Raw genomic sequence first — 19,005 nt, forward strand, 5'->3', positions numbered from 1 at the left:
TGGAGGTGTAGTGGACAGCAAAAAGGGTTACCTCAGATTACAACAGGATCTTGACCAGATGTGCCAATGGGCTGCGAAGTGGCAGATGGAGTTTAATTCAGATAAATGCGAGGTGCTACATTTTGGGAAAGCAAATCTTAGCAGGACTTATACACTTAATGGTAAGGTCCTTGGGAGTGTTGCTGAACAAAGAGACCTTGGAGTGCAGGTTCATAGCTCCTTGAAAGTGGAGTCGCAGGTAGATAGGATAGTGAAGAAGGCGTTTGGTATGCTTTCCTTTATTGGTCAGAATATTGAGTGCAGGAGTTGGGAGGTCATGTTGCGGCTGTACAGGACATTGGTTAGGCCACTGTTGGAATATTGCATGCATTTCTGGTCTCCTTGCTATCGGAAAGATGTTGTGAAACTTGAAAGGGTTCAGAAAAGATTTACAAGGACATTGCCAGGGTTGGAGGATTTGAGCTATGGGGAGAGGCTGAACAGGCTGGGGCTGTTTTCCCTGGAGCGTCGGAGGCTGAGGGGTGACCTTATAGAGGTTTACAAAATTATGAGGGACATGGATAGGATAAATAGACAAAGCCTGTTCCCTCGGGTCAGGGAGTCCAGAACTAGAGGGCATAGGTTTAGAATGAAAGGGGAAAGATATAAAAGAGACCTAAGGGGCAACCTTTTCACACAGAGGTTGGTACGTGTATGGAATGAGCTGCTAGAGATGTGGTGGAGGTTGGTACAATTGCAACATTTACGAGGCATTTGGATGGGTATATGAATAGGAAGGGTTTGGAGGGATATGGGCTGGGTGCTGGCAGGTGGGACTAGATTGGGTTGGGATATCTGGTCGGCAAGGACGGGTTGGACCGAAGAGTCTGTTTCCCTGCTGTACATCTCTATGACTCTATGACTCTGATCTCCAGCATCTGCATCCTCACTTTCTCCTTGCATCGATAAGATTTATTCGGAACTTATTGTGAGCTGAGGGTTGCTTTTTGTTCATTCCCAGAATGGGCAAGGCTGGAATTTATTGTTCATCTCTAATTGCCCATGAGAAGGTAATGGTAAGCTGTTGAACCAGTAATGTGCGAGTGCTGAAGGTACTTTTGGTTTATCGCATGATTGTATTACCAGGTGAACATTTATATTTAAGAGACTTGTGATTGCATCTGTGTGATATCATGTCACTTAATATTCCTTCAGACAGGTACTAGACCTACCTTGAATAGCTGCTACTGTACCTTTGTAACCCAATAGCAAGTCATTCATCAACTGGCCTGATAAATGGTAGAACTTAGATAGTATTAAGGTCTGTGATAAAGTTCTAATTAGTTGCTTCATGAATAAATTCCTTTAAAATATGGTCTCAACAAGTTCCCTGTTTCAGTGTTCATGTTACCAGCGCTAACATAACAGTAGAGAATGCATTTGCACTTACAGTGAATATTATGGACACAGTTCCAACATTTTGAGAGAGCAATGATGAGGGAATGCTGACATATTTCTGTCTCAGGATGGTGTGTACCTTAAAGCAGGACTTGGAGGTGAATTGGCTCTCATGTATTTGCTATCTTTGTCCTTCTACTTGGTGGAAGTGCACCTTGTCAGTGTTAAACACCCAGCTATCATGGACAAAGTGAATGTTTAAGGTGGAAGATGGGGGTGACTTAAATTAAACTTCTTGTGTTGGATGGTACCAAGCCTCTTGCATGTTGTTGGAGATGCACGCATCCAGACAAATGAAGAGTATTCCATCATACTCCTGACTTCTGCCTTGTAGATGGTGGGAAGTCTATGGGGAGTGGAGGAGGTAAGTCATGCAATGCAGAATTCCCAGAGTCCAACTCTCATTTGCAGTCACAGTGTAGCTGACAGGAAAGATTAAACAGGCAAAGGCATTTTTTTAACTAGCAGTACAAACTGAACAGTGACGTGATAGAACTCTTTAACATTGTGAAGATATTGATTGGGTCACCATTGAAAAGTCAAAAAGTGTGGTGCTAGAAAAGCACAGCCGGTCAGGCAGCATCTGAGGAGCAGGAGAGTCGACATTTCGGACATAAGCTCTTCATCAGGAATGATGAGCCATTCAAAAGGTGTTTCGACTTGTGAAACTGAAAGAACAGGCCAGAAGTCGAAGATAGATATTCATGAAGCCAAATGAGAATTCAGGAGAAGTGTCATTTGCCCAGAGAGTGGTTAGAATTTGCAAATTCTACTCTATCTTGTTACCAGATAGAGTAGTTGAGCTGAATACATCAAGGAGGCATTAGTTAAGTGCATGTGGGAGAAAGGATAAAAGAATTTGGAGACAGTGTTTGATGAAGTAAGGTTGGAGGTGGCTTATGTAGAACATAAACACTGACACAAACCAGATGAGCTGAATGACCTGTATCTGAACTGTACATGGCCTCCGTTTTTATGCCGAAGACAAATCAGAAATTAAGTTTTGAGGTGCTTCTCCCCATTCATTCCCATTAATGAAAATCTCATTTCGGTTTGGGGGAGAATATGGGAAATTTCTCGGAAACACCTCAACAAAAAAAAAATTGAAAACAAACCCATGGCATCAATGATAATCATGAGCAAACAGTAATCTGAAGCAAATGAGAAGCCTGCAACAGCATTGCTCAGCAGTCGAGGTTAGAAAAAATATTCACAGTAAAAGGGTAACACCAACATGGCACATCTTTGTAATCCTTGCTGTGGAATGCACACAATAAATAAGATCATTAGTTCCTATTTGTCAAGTCTCTATATATAACTTCTGATGTGGTTGCATTGAGCTAATTGCTGGGGAGTTCTGAACTGCCTGTGTCAAATCAGAGGCACATTTATTTGTGGTGAAGTTATGTACGGTGTGCAGGGTGATTGTATAAATACTGTCAGAAACAGGAACATCCTGGTACAGGCTGCTTGCTGCACCTTCAGCTAACTCATTTTGAAGGACACATTTTCTCTTCCCCTGCCTTGGGAAATGGCATTCTCGCATCCCTATCTCCTGAGTCGTTGGGATGCCCTGCGGAACTGCTATTTCCCCAGGCGGTTGTTTGATCAGGACTTTGGGCTCCCTCCTCTCTCCGAAGAGCCACTGAAGGACTGGATGCAGTGGGTAGAGAATCGGCTCAGTTTGAGCCCCTCCGACAGCACCTCGCCCAGCCCCTGCCCATCACCCTTGCAGAGGCCTCTGGTTGGGGGAATGTCCCTGATCCAGCAGACCTCGGGCAACTGGAAAATCAGCCTTGATGTGAAGCATTTCACCCCTGAGGAGCTCCAGGTGAAGATCCAGGAGGGTTATTTAGAGATTTCAGGTATGTCAACTTCTTTTCTTGCAGAGTATCTTCACACTCACACCTTTGGGGAAATGGTAGAAGGATTTCTGTGTTTATTCTCAGGCCATTGAGTTACATCATGAATGCTCCTTCCATGGTCAATAGATTCTGGTGTGGCACTTGAACCTGGAGCTTCTAACACGTATATACAGTCAATACCTCTGAGTCACCAGACCTCCATAGATATATCAATGATCAATAATAGCGACAACAACCTCATTCACATCTCGCATTTTAAATACCCTGCTGTTGATAGCCATGCTTTCAGTTCCATAAACCTTAAACATTGGAATTCTCTCCCTGATCCTCTAAATCTCTTCAGTGCTCTCTTCTACTTGAAAGCATCCTTATACCTCTTGATGAAGCATTTAGTTATCTGTCATCATATGTCCTTCTGCAACTTAATGTCAAATTTTGTTTGATAACACACCTATTCTAATCCTAATAACACTATATAAATGCAAGTAACAGCAACTGTTTGAGCGTATTTCAAAAGGATTTTACGTACTTGCATTTGCTCCACTTTTCCTTACATCCCGAAAGCACTGACCTATGATGGTCTTCAGGTGCCTGCCTCAGGATCCAATTGACCATGTTACAAGGGTGGGCCGAATTAGGTTGACCCCAAATTCACATTAGGCGAAAGTGGACACTGCAGATGCTGGAGATTAGAATCAAGATTAGAGTGGGGCTGGAAAAGCACAGTGGGTCAGGCAGCATCCGAGGAGCAGGAAAATCGACTTTTTGAGCAAAAGGCTGATGAAGGGCTTTTTGCCCAAAACGTTGATTTTCATGCTCCTTAGCTGCTGTCCGACCTGCTGTGCTTTCCCATCACTACTCTAATCTTGACCCAAATTCACATTGTACCGGTCAATGGTATGGCACATTTGAACTCACTGCAGAACCAATTTACTCCTGCTCCTTCTGTATAAAACCATTCATATAGCAGCTCACCCTCACATTATTTTGTGTCCATGAACTGCAGTATGTTTAAGTCTTAAATACATCTGACCCAATGTTGGAGAATATCAATGTTATGCTATTTTAAAAACATTACCAAAATAGTAAGATTTTTTTTTTAAAAAGTTGACACAGCATAATCGCTCCAAATTATGAAACTGTAGAAATGTTGAAAGTTCCCGTCCTTCACTGTTTCAAGACTAAGAATCCTTTTTAAGTTGCATTTCTATCTTTATAATTGTCTCAGATATCTGTCCAGCCAGACATTCACTTACAGATGAAGCTTTATATTGTTAGCTGTCCCTTTGCTTGAGTAATTAACTGAAACAGTCAGATTGCACTACTCATAGAATCCCTACAGTGTGGAAACAGGCCATTTAGCCCAACATGTCCACACTGACCCTCTGAAGAGTAACCCACCCAAATCCATTCCCGTACCCTATTACTCAATATTTCCCAGGACTAATGCACCTAACCTATACATCCCTGAACACTATGAGCAATTCATCGTGGCCACTTCACCTAACGTGCACATCTTTGGATAGTCGGGGGAAACCAGAGCAGCTGGAGAAAACCCACACAGACAGAGGGAGAATGTGCAAACTCCATACAGATTATCACCCGAAGATGGAATCGAACCCGGGTCTCTGGCACTGTAAGATAGCAGTGCTAACCACTGAGCCACCGTACTGTGTTTGAGTTCTCATTACTGAGACACTGAGGAGACAGTGAACCCTTGGCGCAGTGCAGGACTTTGCCACATAGTTGATCCATAGATGGGGATTTCTGTTTGGTGAAGTTATGATCACAATACCTCCTTTCACTAGCTGATTTGGCTAGATCATTGGTTTACAAAGCAGAGTGGGTTCAATTCCCATCACTGGTTTGAGGTTACAATGAAGGACTCTCCTTCTCAACCTCTTCCCTCACCTGAGGTCTGGTGGCCCTCAGGTTAAACCACCACCAGTTGCTTCTCTCTAATGAGAGTGTAGCCCCATGGTCAAGAGTAGCGGGGTGCTGGAAAAACACAGCAGGTCAGGCAGCATCCAAGGAGCAGGAAAATCAACGTTTCGGGCAAAAGCCCTGATGAAGGGCTTTTGTTGAAACGTTGATTTTCCTGCTCCTTGGATGCTGCCTGACCTGCTGCGCTTTTCCAGCACCATTCTAATCTTGACTCTAATCTCCAGCATCTACAGTACACACTTCTGTCTGGTCAGACTATAGTAACATAACAACATCCTTTTAGTAGTTTCTTCTGTGCACCATTTTCACAGAAATGCTATGCTTCCTTAACACCAGTACAAAAACAGAGTACCCAGATGTATGTGAGATGGCAGAAATGTTTGACTGTGAACTTCACTGCTTAGAATCTCTACTCTCTGGTGTAAGAAGGCTGGATTCAGAGGGAAAACGTTTGGCTATTCAATCTTGAAACACAGCAACTAAAGGGCACAGGTCAAATCACAGAGGCATGCATAACAGTGACTACACTTTAAAAAATATGTAATGTGCTTTGAGGCACACAGCTTTTGCAAAAACATGGTATAAATACAAGTCTCTCTTTCTTCTTTTATAAGATATTAAGTGTTACAGAAGAGGTAATTGTAGAACATTATTAAAAGGTCCATATCAAATTGTAAAAAGCATCACTGTTCTTAGATATGAGTTGAGAGTTCAATTTTCATATGAATGAAGAACTAAATAAATATTGTGAAATCAAACTGTGCAGGTGGGTTGACCATTGACCTTTAAGGCTAAGTTTATTAGATTTTTAAACATTTTGAGGCAAGCAAGGGACCTGGAGATCTGATGAGAAAGTGGAGTCGGGTCAAGGATCATTCATGATTGAAATGCAGACCAGTTTGTGGGATTGTATGGACTACATCTGTCTTTGTTTCTTATGTGGTTCATTTTTGTTTATGTTAGTTCATGGGATGTGGGCATTGTTCGTTAAGCCTACAGTTATTGGCCACACTTCACTGCCCCAAACGACAGTTTCCTTTCCTAAAAAGAAATAGTGAGCCTGATTGTGTGTTGTGGTGGGGGGGGTGGGTGGTTGGTGGTAGGGGTCTTTCTAACAAGTGACAATGCTCATCATTTAACTATTAATTCCAGACTTTTAAAAAATTTAATTCAAATTCCACCATCTGCCTTGAAGGGATTTGAACCCAGGTCCTGAGAACATTACCCAGTTTAATAGGCCACCAGCTCCCGAGCTGGAATTAAATCTGTGACAATAGCACTTGGAGTCACATTCAAACCGGCAAAAGGGATAGATTTATTAGTACTGCGGTCTTCACAGCCACAGAACTTTACAGAGCATTTTAGAGTCGATGAATTACTTCTGAAGACATTAAAGGTAAAAATCAAAGTATTATTAAGAATGAATCGAATGATAATTTGGAGAGATTCGAGACAGATGAACCAGGGTGGCTTTCCTCATCATTGTGTTTTTTATAATCCCATCGAATCTTTGCTGATTTACAAATGCTGCTCGTGTGCATTGAAATGATTCAGCTGCAAATTGGAATTGACACATACAATAAGGAGTCAAATAAATGGATAAGAACATTTAACTGCCTTCAGATTGGGTTCACAGTAGGATTTGCTCACATAATATTCGGAATAATTCTTCCCTGCAATTCAAAAGACTTTTACAAGTTCCTATCACCCATGGTGCACGCTCAATCCATTTTTTTTCCTGAAAATTGCGGTCAAAGTCCCACAACAGAGTAGGGGCCCAATTTGCATGTTTAAGTAATCCCCATCTGTTTTTAGATGGATCTATAAATGGATGTGTAACCATCCTGCTGTGTTCATAAGGGGGCTGAGGTACCCATCCCGATTTTTAGTTTGAAAACAGGCACCTCAAGGTTAAATATCACTTGTTCCCCTTACTGTCTCAATTCCTGAAGTGTGTCCACTTGGGTTATAATGTTATTGCTTGCCTTTCAAAACATATGTGCCAAACACAGATAGAGAGAAGCAGCAAATAAAATTATGCATGTCCCAAAAGATGTATCCCTTGAAATTATCTTTTGTTCACCTATTGCAAGAGTTACAAGGTTATTGCCAGGGTTGGAGGGTTTGAGGTATAGAGAGAGACTGAATAGGCTGGGGCTATTTTCCTTGGAATGTCAGAGGCTGAGAGGTGACTTTATAGACGTTTATAACATCCTGAGGATAGGGTGAATAATCAAGGTCTTTTCCTCAGGATAAGGGAGTACAAAACTAGAGGGCATAGGTTTAAGGTGACAGGGGAAAGATTTAAAAGGGGCCTAAGTGCAATTTTTTCACAGAGGGTGGTATATGTATTGAATGAACTGCCAGAGGAAGTGGTGAGACTGGTATAATTACAATATTTAAAGGCACCTGGATGGGTATATGAATAGGAAGGCTTCTGAGGGACATAGGCCAAATGGGACGAGATTATTTTAGTTGGCATGGATGTGTTGGACTGTTTCCATGCTATACATCTCCATGACTCTATGGCATCTTGATAACTTATATGATCATAGTTACAAGCTATTATAAGTCAAGAACTAATTTTTTGCAAATGTTTTGAACAAGGGCAAAATGGTTACAATCTTACAATCCTCCAGCACCGCATCCGAATTTCCACTCTCACCTAATTCAATGCTTTTGGAGGCATCTCACCTGGTCCTGATGTCTGATCAATTTTAATTACAGACAGATTATTCAATTCTTCCTAATGAAGGGCTTATGCCTGAAATGTCGACTCTCCTGTTCCTCGGATGCTGCCTGACCGGCTGTGCTTTTCCAGCAGCACATTCTTCGACTTTGATCTCCAGCATCTGCAGTCCTCACTTTCTCCCAGTATATTATTCAATACTTCCTCCTTATCAATTTTAAATCCTCCGCCACCAACTTTCTTCCAAGTAAAAACAGATGAAAAGTATTCATTTCATACCTCAGTCACACCTTTTGCCTCTAAGTTTAGGTCCCCTTTTTGATCTGTAAATCTTAAACCTTTTACCATTCTTTTGCTAATGATGGAGACAGATGATGGATAGGTAGCTTATAGAAATCCCAGGGATTTCCTTCTTTGTTAGATTAGATTCCCTACAGTGTGGAAACAGGCCCTTTGGCCCAACATGTCCACACACCCAGCGCCACTCACCCAGACCTTCCCCTACATTTACCCCTGACAAATGCACCTAACACTACGGGTAATTTAGCATGGCCAATTCACCTAACCTCATAGCTTTGAACTGTGGGAGGAAACCAGAGCACCCGGAGGAAACCCACACTGACATGAGGAGGATGTGCAAACTCCACACAGTTGCCAAAGGCAAGAATTGAACTCGGTTCCCTGGTGTTGTGAGGCAGCAGTGCTAACCACTGAGCCACCGTGCCATCCACTATTAGGTTATATTTCCTACAGTGTGGAAACAAGCCATTTGGCCCAACAAGTCCACAATGACCTTTGGAGAGTAACCCACCCTGATCCATTTCCCTTTGACTAGTGCACCTAACACCATGGGCAATTTAACATGGCCAATTCACCTGACCTGCACATTTTTGGGAGGAAACCATACAGACATGGGGAGAGTATGCAAAGTCCTTACAGACAGTTACTCAAGGCCAGAATTGAACCCAAGTCCCTAGCACTGTGAGGCAGTAGTGCGAACCACTCAGCCAATACGTTGCCCCATTAGCTCCCGTCGTCTTTTATCATCCATGTTTCCTTCTTGTTTCTGCTTCTCCACCTCATTTCTGAACCTTTTGTGTCCAGCTTGGTTCTCAGTTGTATTTGTTACCTGATATGTGTACTGGGCACACTTTTTCTTCATTAAATTAATTTCAATTCCCTTTCCATTCTGGGAGACTGCATTTGGTTGTCCTACCTTCCCCCTTTGTAGCAATAATTACTGAGTAATTTATTTTGAACATTCAAATGCTAGCATAGAGCAGCAAATATACTACTGTAACCAGTTGTATATGTGACTGAACTTTTATCATAGTGTCATAGAATGTTGTCATTATAAAATATTATACCAAAGTAAAAGCAAAGTTTGCTGGGCAGAACACTGTAGGTGTACCGGCATTAGATGTATGTGTTTTAATTTTAAAAATGCCATTTAAGAGTTGTTCAGTGACAGCACTCAAATTAAAGACATGTTACCTCATCATTGATAAGAATGACTGCTGCTCTGAATGTATAAAACACAACAGGGCTTAAACCAGACAATCTTTGAATAATAAGAATTGCCATGTTCACACTTCATGGGCCTCAGGTGAACAAGTTGCACGATTCTGTGCTAGAAGTCACCCCCTTCACCTTCCTCAGATTTTTTTTTTAGCCGGAACTGATATTATACGTATGATATAATCGAAATGAATAGGTTGATAAATTGGAACAATGTATTTTATTTCAATGTTTGTGGCATGTTCTCAGCATTTCATTGAAGGACAAAATCATGAATGCTGTGGTCCACTTAAAGGCAAATCTCCCAGGTATGTTTGCATTCAATGAGTCAGAGTTGATTTTGCTATCTGGACCATGTTTGCAGGATGGAACTCAAACATCTTTCCAAGGGTGTTCAGTCTGAGGAGGGATGGCTGAATCTCCTCTTTAAGGATACTTGACAGTACAATATAAAGGCCCTAAATATTGATCTTCACAGGCAATTAGTGGAGGAAGGAAGAAACATTACTTTTATGGGTCAGTGTGCTTAACACAGATGCCAATATTTAAAACAGCATGTTACACCCATTATCTAATAAACTCCTGATATGTTGCACTTGTGGAAGAACTTGTATTTCATGGACTGGTCTCTTCAATCAACAGCAACAATGTACCATATGAAACTAGTTCATCGCCAATGGATTCACGACATGTCTATCACCTTAAATAGATGGAAAGATGCTGATTATGACAATGGGTTTTACGTGATTTGCAGCTTAACAAATCTCTGTGTACCTGGTGTCTAATTTAGCTGTAGGTGATGCTGTAAAACATGAAAGGCTGTAATTGCAGGGTAATTAAATACCAAGACAATCAGATTTAAAGTAAAACATTTAAAAATGAGTTGTTCTTCTGTCAGTGCAAAGACACTGTTCTTTCTGCGCTGTAACCAGCTTCCTGAGTCTGTTGCATCCAGTCTGAGCTCCCCCTTCCAGATGGATTGTCTAGTTACTGTAAAAGTACATATCTATCTGGCAGAAGAAACTGTCTGAGCCTGTACTAGGGTTGTTAAAAAGTGCAAAATTATGACCAACTTATAATCAGAGCAGAAAGTGCTAGAAAAACTCAGCAAGTTGTAGTACCTGATGACATCTTGCATTTGTAGACCACTAGATGGTGCTATTATCAGACTAATTGAAAATTTTGTGTGTATTAGTTAATCAAATAAAAGCCAGTTGCCGATAACAGTACATGAACATCAATGTCAATATAACATTTTGCTAATTGCTATTATAGCAGAAAAACAATTACCAAGTTAATATTTTCTTATGTGTCTCAGTGTGCAGGTTCATTTGCTTATTGCTCTCGTGAAACGGCTTGGGATGCTTTACTACATTAAAGACACCACATAAATGCAGATATTAGCAATTAATTTAATGGACAGAGAAACATCACACCAATAATACCATCAGTTATTACAACTCTACAAATATTCTGTCTTACTTAGCATTCTATGCTGGAACTTCCACGACCATTGCATCCAAATGCACATGTAACCTGATTATAAGCCAACTACATGGTTTAAAAATGCAGAATTCTGAGCCTCAGTACGTTATTTGCATAATCACAATCCATCCAAATCTCCTGCCTGCCTATCAAACCACCCATCTGCTTGAATTTCTGCCCATAAAACTGACCTCATCCCTGATCTCAAATGTGTGTCCTCCAACTGCATTCTATCAGGGGGCGTTAGGTGTCTTTCAACATTGTGAGCAGATTCTCCGGAACCATATTCTGTTCATCAGTTTGCATATTTTCTGAATTTTAAAAAAATGTTTCCTCTTTGAGACCTGCTCTGTTTTTTCCCCCCCTTAATCCATCTTTTTTTAACTGTGCAATCTAAAATCAGTCTGAAAAGCTTCTCTGTTTTACAGATTCTTAAGCAATGCTAGACCAGATGGTAAAATGAGTTGAAATTAAACATTCCGCTCTACGTGTTTAATTGCTTACTGTGTTCCAACTGATCTGATTTGATTGGATTTATTATTGTCACATGTACCTAGGTACATGAAAAATTCTGTTTTGCGTGCAATACAGGCAGATCATAACATACAGAATGCATTAGGGTAATAGAGCAGAGAGAAGAATAGAATGTTATGGTTGCAAAAAAACATGCACAAAGAGCGAGATCAACATTAAATCTAAAATTTGACAGGTCCGTTCAAAAGTCTAATAATGGCGGGGAGGAAGCTGGTCTTGAACCTGTTGCTCCGTGTATTTAAGCTTTTGTATCTTCTGCCCAGCAGAAGAGGTTGAAAGAGACTATAGGTGGGAGGGGTTTAAGACTAAAAGGTTTTAAGGGCTTGCAATTTCTGCTATTGATACGTTAAAGTGTCTGGAAGACTGAACCTTTTATTGGTTACTCTGTTATTTAAAGGAGCATTTTTAAAAAGAAAGTGGGGAATAATGAATTAATAACTGTTCATCGATGTTCTTTCTACAATCCAATTGTGACTACAGGATTCAATGCTTTTATACAGTTAGAGTCTGTGAAAAGGAATGAAAATGCCTCAGTTTGGCATATAAGGAACAATGTGGATGAAGGCACAGCCTAGCATAGGCAGCACAAAAGACGAAGGGGCAGATGGTATGAGGGAACAGGAATGAGATATGGGAAATGTGCACTGTGAGAACTGAACTAGTTGACCGAAGAATTTCGCTGATTCCCATTACCTACCTTCAGAATGAAATTCTGGACCAAAATTCTGACAGGTTTATGAAAGAATTCAACGTGTCAATATAGAGGATCAAGCAGTACACAAGTCCCATATCACTATCTCCCAAACTTAGTCTTGTTAGAGGAAGGGAGGGGTGGGCTTGAAGATAAATGCTGAAACTAAGAATTTGTACAGCGGGAGGCAAGCATTTTGAGTGAATCGTTGGGTCAATCCTTATCCTCCTAGTAAAACCATTACAAGCCTATAGTGTTGGCAGCCTGAGATTCTTCTGCATCCTCTTTCTCATTTTGCATGTTGTATTCTGCTGTAGTATAAGGAGATGGAAGGAGTGAGAGAAAATATAAGTATCTGATAATTATGGAAACCCAATCTTTGCCATTCAATGTTTCTCTTGCTTGATGGAATATAATATATTAAAGTCAAGACATACCATACTCTCTCCTTCTTTAACTCTTTAATTTCCAGGACTTCAAGTCTATATAGATCAATGACTTGGTCTTCCCACCTTCATAGAACATGCAGGCCTTTTAAACTCATAATAGATGCCACCGTTTCCTTGCCCCCTTTCTTTCTGTAGGGCTTGGCCATTCATCTAAAGGTTTCAGTTAAAAAGGATCTCAAGATTTGATTATTTCTTAATTCGTAGAATGTCTAAAGAAAAATATGATGACCATAAAAATGATAAAGGAAGTCACAAGTTTTACTTTCATTTCACTGCTTCCCCATTAACAGGTCTTGATAGAAGTAGAATACTGGAAGATTCACCTGAAATCATGGTTTTTGATTTTTTTTTTGTGTGTGAAAATGTTGCTCAATTCTGCCATCAACTCTGAAAATTCAGGATGGGAAGTGACATAAAGCTCACCAAGGAGGAAGAAACTGACAACAAACTCGCATTCCTGGACGTCACAGTCGAAAGAACGGACAACGGAGAACTACAAATCTGCATATACAGAAAACTGACAATCACTGACCAAATACTTAACTATACCAGCAACCATCCCAAATGAAGCTGTATCAGAACACTATTCCAATGAGTCACCACACACTGCAGCATAGACGAACTTCGGAAAACAGAGGAGAACCACCTAGACAATGTATTCAAGAAGAACGGATACTCAAATAATACATTGTCCCATTAAAATCACAACACGGACATGTATGTGCATCTTACAACATTTTGAAGTTACTGAGTATCAAATTCTGTTTTGTGCTCAATTTTCTTCCCTGATATTTTGAAAGAGTTTCCTCATGTTGAATTATTACTCCATGATACTGGCTGCCTTCTAGCACCACACCCAAACAGCTAAGCTGTGGGCAGTGGCCCAGGCACTGAGTGCAGCCAAGTCATTTTACACTGGGTGATAAAACAGTTGGGTTTTTTCCCATGTTTATCCCATGTACATTTTCCACCAGGAAGCATATTTTTATAAACTGTCTTTGTATACAGATGGCTGTTGTGAAGTAGCATCTTAAGCAGGATATTTCTGAGCTGATTTAGCTAAATTGCTAATCAATAAGTATTATTCCATTGAACTTACAAAGAAAAATAAGAAAGTGCAAAAGTAGAAAAGGCCATTGTGATCACATAAGTGATTATGGTATATAATTATTTTGGACATCATGACTTCATAATATGGCAGTAAACTATAACAAATTGATTGATGAAAATGCTATTGTTTTCAGGAAACCACAAGGAAAAACAAGATCAACATGGGTTTATTTCGAGAAGTTTTACCAGAAAGTACATGTGAGTATGTTCTCCTCATTAATCAAACCACTGTCTTGGTACTTAACTTGAATGTAGTGTTTAATAAGATGATTACTATGATACAATAGAAACAGATAGGAAAAGAGAAAGAAATAAGTATGATTGCCAAGAGAGAAATTAGCCAGTCTTTTGGTAAAGTCGCAATTTATATTTCATACAAACTGGCAACAAAACGAAAATGACATAGGTATATAAGAGAATGGGGGCCAGATAATTCAGTTGGTTAAATGACAGATTAACTGTAATAGTATGTAGTAATATAAATCTTCATTATGTGAGAGAACTTCAACAGGCTTTATTTAATATAATTCTACACCAGGGATGATAAGAGAACCTGCAAACCCAGTTCCATGTGATCTGATCTGCCACTCTGTCAGAGCTCCTTATGCACAAGTCTAGTAGGTATTATTACAGTAGTTGCAAAGTCAAACGTTTACTCCCTGGGGTACAGGTTTGTTCCCATTCTAGCTGAGGCAGACTTGGGACCAACCTCCCCATCCTGCCCCTGAGAGTGGAAGATAACCATCACTGACATAAATAAAGCTGTCCAGAAAACAAAATGAAGCATCAGCAGATAATAACTATTGTATGCACTGTGATGCCAACCATCAACAGCATGTGGTCAGGGGAGTTTGCTGCCATCAAGAGCTTGCCTTGACTTGGTCTAAGGCTACTTGGTTTGCAGTGTCAGAGGCAAACCACGATAGAGTCTTCATGGAAACCGGCTCTTGTTTTTAACAAGATGTAGAGTATTGCATGGTAGCAGTATGGTACAAGTTACATTAGGATGCCAAATATTCTTATAAAGGTGATGAGGAAACCTAAAGGCTAAGTAGGTCTTCCTCTTTGAGATCCGAAAGCTATTCTGCCTTTCCCCACCCAAGTCTTTATGACATCATCAGATTGTGTAGAACTTAATGCAGTCTCTGTTAATGCATTAACCATTTCCAAAACATGTCCTGAAACAACACTCTTGCTATACAATACATGGGAGAGAAACAGAAAGGAGGTGTGAGTGTGTACAATTATTTCAAGATTCATTGAATAATTAACAAAAAGAACTGGATATTCTTTCATGGTGGAGTGCAGAGGACCAAGGGCACTTTTCAATTCAAGCAGCTGAAGAGAATTGCAACATGAGGAAACATGAGGAAAGTTAGATAGGCAGAAGAGGGCTTGAAAGTAAGAATCGAGGTAAAGGAAGGAGGAACAATTGGAAGGCATGGGAGAGAGAAAGGGATTTAGGGTGTAGGTTTGCTCGCTAAGCTGTAGGTTTGATAACCAGACGTTTCATTACCTGGATCATCAGTGGCGACCTTCAAGTGAAGCGAAGCTGTTGTCTCCTGCTTTCTATTTATATCTCTCTCCTGGATGGGGTTCCTGGGGTTTGTGGTGATGTCATTTCCTGTTCATTTTCTGAGGGGTTGATAGATGGCATCTAGATCTATGCGTTTGTTTATGGCGTTGTGGTTGGAGTGCCAGGCCTCTAGGAATTCTCTGGCATGTCTTTACTTAGGAAGACAAAGTAATGATCTCATTCGACGTAACAGCACTATTCACCTCCATCAACATCGACCTGGCAAAGGAAACACTTACCACACTTTTAGAAGAGACCATCACACACACACCAACCACCAACAATCAGATTACCAACGAAAACATCATGAAGCTAGTGGACCTGTGCCTCACCACCCACTTCACTTTCAACAACATAGTCTACAAACAAACCAACGGCACACCCATGGGATCTCCGCTCTCAGGATTCATAGCAGAAGTGGTAATGCAAAGACTAGAACAAACAGCCCTTCCAATCATCAAACCAAAAATCAGGGTTCGCTACATGGATGACACCTTTGTCATCACAAAACGAAACAAGATAGAAGAGACATTTAACATCATCAACAACACCCTCACAGGCATAAAGCTCACCAAGGAGGAAGAAACCAACAACAAACTCGCATTCCTGGACATCACAGTCGAAAGAACGGACAACGGAGAACTACAAATCTGCGTATACAGAAAACTGACAATCACTGACCAAATACTTAACTATACCAGCAACCATCCCAAATGAAGCTGTATCAGAACACTATTCCAATGAGTCACCACACACTGCAGTATAGACGAACTTCGGAAGACAGAGGAGAACCACCTAGACAATGTATTCAAGAAGAACGGATACTCAAATAATACAGTGCGCAGATTCCTCAAGAACAAACCATGACAAGCAGACCAAACACAGCCAGAAACCCTAACCACCTTACCATACATCAAAGAAGTTTCAGAAATGACAGCCAGACTACTAAGACCCTTCGGAATCCTAGTAGCACACAAACCCACCAACACTCTCAAACAAAAACTAACAAACATAAAAGACCCATGGACAAAACCAACGTCATCTACAAAATTCCATGCAAGGACTGCCACAAACACTACATAGGACAAACAGGAAGAAAGTTAGCCACCAGGATACATGAACACCAGCTACACAAAAAGACACGACTCTCTCTCCCTCGTAGCCCTACACACGGATGAAAAAAACCACCATTTCGACTGGAACAACACATCTATCCTGGGAAGGCTAAGCAAAGACATGCCAGAGAATTCCGAGAGACCTGGCACTCCAACCACAACACCATAAACAAACACATAAATCTAGATGCCATCTATCAACCCCTCAGAAAACGAACAGGAAATGACATCACCACAAACCTCAGGAACCCCATCCAGGAAAAACATATAAATTTAGATTAGATTACTTACAGTGTGGAAACAGGCCCTTCGGCCCAACAAGTCCACACCGCCCCGCCGAAGCGTAACCCACCCATACCCCTAAATCTACATCTACATCTACCCCTTACCTAACACTACGGGCAATTTAGCATGGCCAATTCACCTGGTCGGCACATCTTTGGATTGTGGGAGGAAACCGGAGCACCCGGAGGAGACACGGGGAGAATGTGCAAACTCCACACAGTCAGTTGCCTGAGGCGGGAATTGAACCCGGGTCTCCGGCGCTGTGAGGCAGCAGTGCTAACCACTGTGCCACCGTGCCGCCCACAAAAGCAGGAGACAACAGCTTCACTTCACTTGGAGGTCGCCACTGATGATGTTACCTAGCCAGGTAATGAAACGTCTGGATATCAAACCTACAGCTCAGCGAGCAAACCTACACCCTAAACCTCAACCTGAGCTACAAACCTTGCAGAGAGAAAGGGAAGTAAAAGAAGGAAGATTGGAGGGGACACCAGAGAAATAGGGGTTAGTGTAAAGATGAGAAATTAGTGGCATTGTACTTGCCTGGATAGTGCAATCTAAATTCAGAGTTATAACTTTTGGTTAAAAATTAGTCCAAATGTAAGCTTCTGGGTGATACAGTGACATTAAAAAGACAATTCAGTAGATAAATGTAATTACTGGGATACATGCCCAATGTTGATTTTTAAAATAATATGTTCCATATTTTCTTTCAAACAATAGAAATGCTGTTACTGAGAAAATAAAAGCAGAAAAAAAAGGAATCATTATGAACATCCTGTTTAAATCTAGGTTAATTGCACATTTACAGGTTAATAAACTCTCACTATATTCATGGATGATGCTAGAGTTAGCCCTTCACATTGAAAATACCCATAAAGTACCATCTATGGAAGTAATGCCAGTGGAGTGAGTACCTCACATGCCAATTGTAGATATCTTAGATACCAATTGTAGTCATTGTAGATAACATAAAGAAACAGAGTCCTGCAATATACATGAATATGTTGTGGTTGGAGTAAACACCAATCTTGAGGAAGCGTCATGTTACAGAATTCATGCAGTGTTTTTAGCTTACACAGCACATTTATTACATTTTCCATTAAATTAAATTCATCCTGATTTTTCTCCTATTTTAAATTGTGATGCAGGCTTCCGTCTGAAGTGGACACCCTGTCTGTGACCTCATCTTTGACTTCGGATGGGATCCTAATTGTGGAAGCTCCACTGCCCAATCCTGCTGTCCAGGTTCCTGTGGAAGTAACAGCTCCTGTTAAAACAGAGGACAAATCTGCAGCTGAGAGGGAAGTGGAGACGGAGAAGGTGATAGAGGAGGAGACAGACCAAGGGAAGGAGCTGCAGGAAGACACGGAGCTTCCAGAGGAACAGGGCAAGGATACAGCGCAAGAGGTGGAGCCAGATAAAGAGGAGGCAGAGCAAGAGAAAGTGGTACTGCAAGAATAAGACCAGGAAGTGACTCAAATGAAATAAGAAATTGTGGAGAAAAGACAACAGGCAAACCTGTTAAGGAATGTTATAATTAAAAGGCTGCTAATTAGCTTAAGGCAAGATATCATTTTAATAACGTTAGTGAAAAAGAATCAGCACTAATGTAGACAATTGAACAAGAATGTTTTGACAAAATCAGAAATCATTTGCATTTTTATGTAAGTAAAGCAATGAAAATATTTGAGAAATCCCATGAGATATTTGCACTAACTGATCATATTATTTAAAAGTGTCTTAAACATTTGATTTACATAATAAACAGCCAACTTTTGGAACATTTTGTACTGAAACTATAATAAATATATCTACTTTCAGTATGTTGTAGAAAATAACAGATACCTGAATGTAGTTACAAGGCAACAATGTACTCAAGAAATTCAGAGACCCTGAAAGTGCAAAGCTTTTTATGATTTATAATTGTAGTTTAAAGCCTAAGGTTAAATCGCCTGTAATTTAGTTATGTAATTATACGCTGTTCATTTTATGGATGACTGGATTCCATTTTGTTGGTTCTTTATTTAGAGATTGCAGAGGCAAATGTGTGGGCATTGATTGTCCACGATACACAATGATCTTTGTGCTGAAAGATTTACCTGAGTTTTGTGATAAATCATTTACACCTAACCACAACAAGCTCTGTAATTGAATCATAATATGAAAATTTGTAAAAGTGGAAGGAAAAACAAAATTACTGCCATTTTTTTCGAGTCTGTATAATGGTTGAGGGGAAAATATGATCCATGCCTACCTTAAGGTTTCAAATCATGCCCCCTTCCAATTGCCATGACTACCATAGCA

General features: G+C 40.5%; 1 protein-coding gene across 1 annotated transcript; it reads left to right on the plus strand.

The window, feature by feature from the left end:
- Positions 1-2,874: 2,874 nt before the first annotated feature.
- Positions 2,875-18,691, plus strand: LOC140487892 (heat shock protein beta-1). The gene is made up of 3 exons (XM_072587292.1): positions 2,875-3,302; positions 13,857-13,920; positions 17,850-18,691. The coding sequence occupies exons 1-3, from the start codon at positions 2,969-2,971 to the stop codon at positions 18,160-18,162; spliced, it is 711 nt and encodes a 236-aa protein (XP_072443393.1). The 5' UTR covers positions 2,875-2,968; the 3' UTR covers positions 18,163-18,691.
- Positions 18,692-19,005: the final 314 nt, after the last annotated feature.

This window comes from Chiloscyllium punctatum, chromosome 17 (assembly GCF_047496795.1).
Source record: "Chiloscyllium punctatum isolate Juve2018m chromosome 17, sChiPun1.3, whole genome shotgun sequence".
Lineage (NCBI taxonomy): Eukaryota > Metazoa > Chordata > Chondrichthyes > Orectolobiformes > Hemiscylliidae > Chiloscyllium > Chiloscyllium punctatum.